The sequence below is a fragment of the Chrysoperla carnea genome, chromosome 3 (assembly GCF_905475395.1).
Source record: "Chrysoperla carnea chromosome 3, inChrCarn1.1, whole genome shotgun sequence".
Taxonomy (NCBI): Eukaryota; Metazoa; Arthropoda; class Insecta; order Neuroptera; family Chrysopidae; genus Chrysoperla; species Chrysoperla carnea.
The window spans coordinates 61,740,651-61,749,705 of NC_058339.1; the positions used below are offsets into that span (position 1 = coordinate 61,740,651).

Consider the following 9,055-nt stretch of genomic DNA (forward strand, 5'->3'; position numbering starts at 1 on the left):
ACATTGGCGTTTCTCCCTTGAAGTTCATAAATCATTTCATTTTCCTCTATTTAGTTATGTGAAATATCTCGTGATCTACTGAGATCTGTATTTTCTTCCGAAAAGATTTACAGGTCTTTGCTTTAAGTTAATGGAGATCCATGGTAAACGCAAGTTCGTATATAATGGGTTATTTATAAATTACGGGTACCAAGTAATCTGTCAACCATATATTCTCTACGCGTTAGAACTAATATGAGTGTTTAGTTGCATGAAATAAGAATTGCATCAATTATATTCCAGATCCATTAAAGATTTACTACGAACAAATACCAACTTAAAACTTAAAATCAACTCCCAAAAACGAGGATGATTTTTCGAATTAATCATGAAATCGATGATATTTAGAAACATTCTGTATGTTTTGTATGAAATCAATGTCTGTAGTTTTTTAAATAATTTGCTTCATGTAAGAAAGAAATTATTTCAAATTATACTTTAGAATATTTTAAAAGATTTTTTTTTTTTTTGTGGCTACACGTTAATGAAAATAGATCAAAGCTAATTGATTATTTTGCAAATTGAGGATTGAGTTTTATATATAATCTCATAGTTCATTTAGATTATTTATTTTGACAGTAAAATAGGCAATTTTAATTATGAAGGCAGGGAACTTTGATACTGAATAAATAATTATCGATTCAACTTCAATTTATCTCAATTGGGAACCGTGAATAATTTTTTCTACCGTTAAAATACTTAAATACCGTTATTACTTCTGTTTCAAAATTTATAACTTTTTTATATCCAAGATGTAAAAGATAGTTTTCAAGCTTTTTATTCATATTTGTGTACAGTATAGTACGAAATTAGTATATTGTGCAACAAGTTCTTTTTGTTGTCGATTGCACATGATAGTGGAGTTAGAGGTACGAAACAAGTAAGTGTTTTTACCACTCGAGTGCGTTATATAACTAAATTACCCACTATTATCCGCGTGAGTAAAAGTTAAAAACCTACCTGCGTGAGTAAAGAAAAATAACAAGTTTACTATTTTATGTCTTTTGTTCCGCTAAGGTAATTATTATAATAAATTATAACATATATGACCTTGTCTATAATTTTGAATAAAGATAGCTTAGAATATTATGATTAAAGACGTAATGACTGTAAGAGAAACCATGAGAAGGAATTGTGTTTCTTAATGACTGAATAAGTTCTCTCTTAGCGTAATATTCCATCCATAAAATAATTTTGTACATAAGCTAGGTTATGGGTTTACCTTATTTGATAAAATAGTTTTATCATTCTCTATTTTTTATATCCCGAACTAAAAAAACGGATGTTATAAGTTTGTTATAAGTTTGAACGCTATGTGTGTGTTTCTGTTAGTCTGTGTGTCTGTCAGCTTGTCTGTGACATCGTAGCACTTAAACGGTTTAACCGATTTTGATTTTTTTGGTTTCTTTTGAAAGATAATTATGTTTTTAGATTTATTAGAACGATATTTTTTATTAAGTGAATGTCATTTGTTTTGTCTAAATAGCATTTTTTTTCTTGTGAACTGTAAGTCCCTAGATTTGATAAACTTATATTTTGAATCCTTATAAAATTTATCATCAAATTTCCAAAATGTAATGTTAGGATTCTTCTACACTTATAAACTTTCGGTGGGACAACTTTTACAGAAAAAGACTACATTCCTAAAAATATAAGAAGAAGCGAGAAAATGACCTTGATATCCCACAAAAACAATTTAAAAAAAAGTATTAATATATTCAAAATATATAATTATTCAATGTAAGTCATAATTAAATTATTAAAAATAAAAATAATTTATTATTTACACGTTTCTTAACATCTTATTTTAATATTATAATACATGATACGGAACAATAGAAAGCTATTTACAACAACAAAAAAGGTAGAATAGGTAAAAAATGCATACCATCGTTTTTACAATTACCATCCCAGGCTGAGAATACATCAATGTTTATGTAAAAATAGTATCAAATGAAAAGTTATTGTCATTTACTGAATTTTGTAAACTTAATTATTATAACAATTTATAAACGGGGTTTATTTTAAGTTTTTAACAAATTAAAAATTTTCTTTGAGTCAAAAATGTTTGTACTTTCCTCCTTATTTTTGCCTATATTTTTACAAAAAAAATTCCCTGATATAAAATGGTCCAGATAACTGTTGCAAGTATTTATTGGCCTATTCGTTCATCATTAATTTATTACAATATTCCTGAAATTTAAACACCACCAAAAATCTCTACAAATGGCACTTTTTTGAAAATTCCATTAAACACTTCTAAAACAAGATTTCCTATAGTTTCTTTTATTAATGGACTGAATTCTTGTACTACGTAACGCCATTGGCTATTAATTAAGAGGTTCGTGTCTTCACTGAACTCTTTGTCATCATGAACAATATCTTCTAAATGCGCATATAAACGTTCAAGCTCGAACTTTATCGTTGCATTGTCCATTTTTGCGTATTCGTCTCCATTTTCTGTATATAATGAATATAAAAGTCTGCCATTATAAGTTCCATTCACTAAAATGATAAAATTACGAATCATTTATTGGCGAAAAAATTTCAATTTGATATTAATGTAAATCAAATAAAAGTTAATCATTTGGTGGGTTGAATGTTTGTGAATAATAACACATAAAGTAAAAATTTAAAGAAACCCCTCGACACAAAATAAGGTCTTATCGATTCGTTTGTGACATCATAGTTACAGGCTGGATGAACCGATTTTTTGTTCTTGCTTAAGAGAAAATTAGAGAGTGTTTGTAGCTATGATTCTAGAAAATATGCTCTTATTCTGGAATATTTTAACTTCTTTTCTAGTTATTATCAGTCTCGATCAAATTAATTTTAAAAGAAAATCAAACTTGGTTCATTCTTTTGGGAGCTGCAATGCACATACAGACACACAGATACACAGAATTCAAAGATAAAAAAATTAACAAATATATAAGTCAACTAATTATAATTTGGATTATCCACTTTATTTTAAGCTTGTTTTTAGCTTATACTACACTGTAAAAAAGTTCAAAGTTAATGTTAGTTCAAGAAAATATTGGAAAAGTGAAATAATTATTTTCATGAATTAAGTATTTGGATCGTTGACTCAAAAAATATTTACTTGTTATAAGAACAAGACACAAATAAACGCGCTTCAATACAGTAGATTTTTTCTTGATTAATTTAGGGTAAATTTTATTTAATATAAAAGCCAGGGTAAATTTTATTTGCATTAAAAATCCCTTCCATCATATGACTTAAACTAAAAAGACTGCAGCTTAATTGTTTTAAGCACAAATTTGTAACTCCGCAAACTTCTGTTCGTTCAAAAAAAATGTTTAAACAGTCAAATACTTATTTGCATGAATTATTTTACACAGTAATTCAGGGAAAATGTCATTTACTATAAAAGTAAATTCCATTTGAAAAACCATAAGCGATTCCTTTCATCTTATGACTTAACCTAAATAGATTGCAGTTCAATTGTCTTAAGCAAACTTTTTCAAGACCACGTCATTTGCACCCATCTTGGTTGAAGCCTTGGCAGTAACTTCCAAAGAATTACAACATATGTAAGCAGGATAGTTTGAGATGTTAGAAATGTAACAAACAAATGTCCAGGAATAAACAAAATTTAACATAAGATTTAAAAAATAATAGTTTACAAAAACACGCTTTTGTAATTAAATGAACTAAAGATAAGAAAATAATTTCTATAAGTTAGTAAAAAAAGTGATTAAGAATACTTTGACAGTGAAAAATCGTGGGGTACAAGATTTCAACTATTGAAAATACATTATTGACAGATATGAGTAAAAGTAAAGTCAGTATAAAATATCTTAAAACGCATCTCACACTCTTTACGAAATTATTTTCTATATTTTAGTTCAGCTAGTTACAAAAGCGTCTATTTTTGTTTTCTAAACTATTATTTATTTTATAATGGAATGGTATCTGCGCTTCCACCTGAATTATATGAAAAATTTTTTAGAAATATTTATGTTAATCCAAATGATCTAAATCAGCATAATCGGACAAATATATTAAATTATTGTATTGTCATGAGTGCTTGATATGTGTGCGAAGTTTCAATTCAATCCGACCTTTTGTAGAGGGTGAAAATCACGATGAAATATTCTGCTATATAAATACATACCAAGCTAATTAAAAGCGTGTAAAAAAGAAGTGCACTTACCTGCTGTGATATTTCCTGGTCCTTTTCCATTTAATGGCAAAATTAATACATATCCTTCCACTTCATAATGACATTGCATGATTAATTTGGGAATATTGACTTTTAAATCAATAACATGTTCTGTAAAATTAAACCTGAAAATAAACTACAAATAAGTATCCTTAAAATTATCCTTAAAATACATTAATAATTCCATATCTTACTCTACTGATAAAACTTCAATTTCGTCTAAACCATAAATAAACACATTTTCCAATATTACATTGAGATTACTATCACTTGATGGAAGACTTCTTACTTTTGGTGTGTAATACGGATTTAAAGGTGGAATATTGAATGGTAGATAACCTTAAAATAGTTATACATAAAATAAATTGCAGCATAGTTCTAAATGCTTGGAATTTTGTGATTTTTATAAAGTTTCCGTAATAAAATAACATAAAGGAGTACTAATAAATCTAAACAACAAATAAAAAAATTTGATAACTTTTTTGCTCCCCTTTTACAGTTCTCTGTGCAAAAGCTGGTGAGCTAGTAGGTTTGGCCGAAACATTTTAATACATATTTTGTGTGCGCATGGCGAGATAAAAATTTTAAAAATAGTCAAAAATTTTCTAAAAACAATTTTTTTTTTTTTTCTGCTCAAAAAACTCAAAACATACAAGAATTCTGGCAGACCGTTTTTATAATTTTTTTATCTCGCTGTAAAATAATATTTTACTTTTGTCGTATATTGTGCAACCAGGAAGTTTGTCTTCCCCAGAAATTTCCACACAAATGAGTCAACCGTTTCCACGATTCAATTTCCACACGATTTATACTATTTTTTATTTCGAATGCCAAATTTGTTGCTTCTTGTGTACCATTTGCATTGTGTACTATTTGTAGCGATCGATAGATAACAAACCGTTCACGTGCTTGAACTTAAAACAGAGGTACGATGAGTAAATATTTTCTTGGATGAATAAAAAAATAGCGCGTACATTATTTTTTATTACGAATACTTATAAAAATCGAATCAATCCAAAACAATTATGTTAAAACATATAAAAGAATGGAAATGTTAAACGATACCTCTTATCAACATTGGAAGTATTTTGTTAGCCTCAGCAACAGCACACTCGCTAAAATTTGATTGGTTTGGTTTGCATGGTTTTATATAACTTGCTGCAAATAATAAAAAGTATAAAAAATAATTTAAAATTCTTTCTCTTCATTCATTAAACTTGTTGCAATTAGTACGATTTGGTAGTTTGTCGTGTCAATCTATTTCTAAAAATCAATGAAAGTGAATGAAATGTCTGGTTGTTACTATTTGCAAGCAATTTTGGAAGTGATTTTCTTCATGGTACCCGATATTTATTCATTTTTTTTTACGTTTTTAACAGAATTTTCAACAGCTATCAGAATAGTTTATTGACTTATAATAGACGAACTAATATTGAAAGCTTGTAAAAATAAATGCAGAAAATTATGGTTTCATATCCCAGTAAAAAATTAGACAGATAATCTTGTATTAAAGGTACATTTACGCTAGTGTCGATTAAGCGCATGTTTTGTTGACATTGGACCCGCAGTTACATGAAATAGAAGTCAACAGTTCTATTTATGCATTGCTAAAATGTAAGTTTGGAAATGTGTCCTATCAAGTTGAAAGTACTTGGTGTGGTTCAGTCGTAATATTTTACTAAGTAAAGGAGGGCCAATAGTCTACGTGAATCAATTTAAGCCTCTTTGGAGCCCCTCTCTGTCCTCATGCCAACCGTAGCTTCGACTATGACCTATGCTGCTTCGGGTGAAGCGTAGTTTTTTATATCAAGTCAAGAAAACAATTTATATTTGCTGAAACACGGGCCTTTCGGCATTGTAGTGGTCTGATCTCACCCATCTGATAAGACAAGATAAGAAATATTTTTTATGAAATTTTTTTGATTTTTTAACAATCCTATCATAGTTTTTCTATCGAAAAGTGTTAGTGGCTATTTGTAATAAAATTAATTTTAATAAATTTTTTTCAAGAATGGTTTTTTCAGCCTTTGCCATTATTTTCGTACTTATATTATCTTTCTTCTGATAACAATTAAGATTAGTTAACAGATGGGTGTATGTATCTGTTCATACCATATGAACAGATACATACACCCATCAATATATCTCTTAACCACAGATCTCTTAACCAATCGAAATTGGTATCTTTTAATTCCTTGAATATACTCTATGGTAATTAGCATTAAATTCCCCATTTTGAGACAAATTTCTAGAAAAAAAACAAAGAAACACTTACGTAATTTTATTCCATTACTCAAATACACACCATTTGAAACGGCCAACACAACAATTAGTACATATTTCATTGTTATAATTGTTAAATAAACATTTATAAATTTGGTTAAAAAGTGCTTAATAAAAATAAAAAATTTTTAATTTATATGTTGAAAAATAATATTAATTAGTTTTTGTGTATAATTTAAATGAAGATCTTGATTTGAATACATCCATAATTATTAAAATGAATTATTTAATATTTAGTACCCATCTTACCATCATTTTTCATGTTTTTATATTAATATACTTTGGCAAGTTCATTCAAGTAATTAAAAAACAAAAAAATTCGTAGATACTCCAATGGTATTCTGCCATTTTCATAACATACCTAGAGAAACGTTTTCGATTCCCGAAATTATAAAAACATAACCGTAATTAATAGTTGTGATGAACAGGTGTAGTGCAAGGTATATGCATGAAGGTAGTGTGTTTAGCTTTTCAAAATACCAAATTGGGGATCTGAAAATTTCAGCGAAAATGTTGTAAAACACATATATTGTATCACAATGGGTCCTATGGCCTAAGTTTGTACGTCATGAACAGCCAATATAACGTAACCTTAGTAGTTTATTTCGATATTGATGGAATTAGACTTCTTTACTTCTTTAAAAAAAAACCTTTAAATTATTGTTCAAGGTTGTTAAATAGTTATTTACAATACTAGTGGGTTAACAGCATTATTAACGTACGCGTGCGAAACCTGCACCACGAGTGCGTAGCACGAGTTGGGAAATCGCAGAAGTTCGTCAATATTCCGTTATAACATCGTATAATACTTTTTCTAAGTCTCTAAAATGTGAAAATAAAATATAATAATTATTTAAAATTTGTCATGGCTTATAGGAAAAAAAAAGATCATAAAAAAAGTAGCTATACAAACTCGTTGTTAGTTTACTTTTTGACAGTAATTTGGAGTGAGGTAATGAATTCATTACGATACAAGTACGGTAATGATTTAATTATCAAACTATTTTTCCTGCGTATGCTAAGAAAAGTAATTCATAGCTCACGGGCGAAGATGAAATATGAAATATGTTCGCATGTAAATGACAGAAAAAGTCGGAAAGTTGTTATATAAAAGAAAAGATATATTATTTTTATAATAAATATCTATCGTTGTTTAAACGTTTTTCTGTCGAATTCCTATTAACCTGCAATAATTAATGTATGTTAAATGTAAACAAGATGTCAAAATATTGTTTATATTAATCAAGAAACTGACAATAATTAACGATAACCTTATCCTTTGAATGGTTCACTGAATCTTTTGAATGGAAATGTATTAGAAATTCGATGTACTCGAAATGCTGCTATTCTGCTGTTTATATGGGACCCTCTTTAAAGCATCAACAACCTGTAATAACAATCGTAATAACAATCGTATTAATACAGTAAAAAATGTGAACAAACTTAAAATTCGATCGTTGATTTTTTGGAGTATATTTTCTTTTCTACTAAGGGAACTTGGAGTAATCAGAGTCCTTGGAAAAAACGATAGTTGCCTGATGTTAAATTTGTCATATTACCCATAAAAATGTAAAACTAGACTTGATACTATGACAAAATTTGAAAATCAATGAAAATTGATTAAGAAACGAAGAAGTTATTGCATTCAAGATTGTTGCCCACCCCCTTTCAGCAAAACAAAGTTTTATATATATTTTATATGTATCTCTATGGTGATATCGGAAAATGACATCACTAACCTATATCTTCCTCTTTGTTTAATTAAGAATTTTAAACGTTCATATTTTGCGTACTTCTAAACATTTTGAATAGCAACTTCACTTTTTTATCTGTGCAGTGAGAATTTTTCACCTGAAGTGATACAAAAAATTTGTCAAGATGCCTATTTAAGCGATTCCAAAATGGACTTCTCTAATGTTCGTAATTGTGAGGTTCGGGTGTTTTCGTGTATGTCCTACCTCGGATAATCATTTAATTTTTTGCTGATAAAAAATGCAAAAGTATAACGCCCAAGATAAGCAGTAATATTCTAAATCTATTTAATTTATGGTATGGGCTATTGAAATTTGAATAGAAGTGGGTAATGAGAGTTGTATGGTTCGCATTATTCCTTTGCAGAATTTTTTATTCCCAATATCTATAACTTTTTCATTTTTTGTAGTATTGATTGATTGAATTCTAGGATGAGACTGCTCTATACTAAATAAAAGTTAAATGGTTCCCATTTGACTTATGGAACATTTATTGGCTTCTATTTCTCAAAATGTTTAATAATCGGGTCGGAAGGTGCAATTAATCATTGTTTATATTTACGCCAAAGATAACTTATAGGTTAAAGATTTTATGATGATTTTCTAGTAACCATATATGTAGAGGTTACGTTCCTAATTAATAAAAATTTAAATGATATAAGTTATGAGTGTTATAAACAATATTATCAGTATGCTACCATTCCTCCACGCTACTATTCCCCCCTATAAATTACGAAAAAAAATATATATCGATCAAAAATATAGTATATTTATCTTTGTTTTATGAATACAACTT

At 28.2% G+C, this 9,055-nt stretch overlaps 1 protein-coding gene across 1 annotated transcript; it reads right to left on the reverse strand.

The window, feature by feature from the left end:
• Positions 1–2,166: 2,166 nt before the first annotated feature.
• LOC123296162 lies at positions 2,167–6,570 on the reverse strand. The gene is made up of 5 exons (XM_044877624.1): positions 6,501–6,570; positions 5,291–5,383; positions 4,420–4,564; positions 4,217–4,350; positions 2,167–2,544 (listed from the first exon to the last, which is right to left on the reverse strand). The coding sequence occupies exons 1-5, from the start codon at positions 6,568–6,570 to the stop codon at positions 2,240–2,242; spliced, it is 747 nt and encodes a 248-aa protein (XP_044733559.1). The 3' UTR covers positions 2,167–2,239.
• Positions 6,571–9,055: the final 2,485 nt, after the last annotated feature.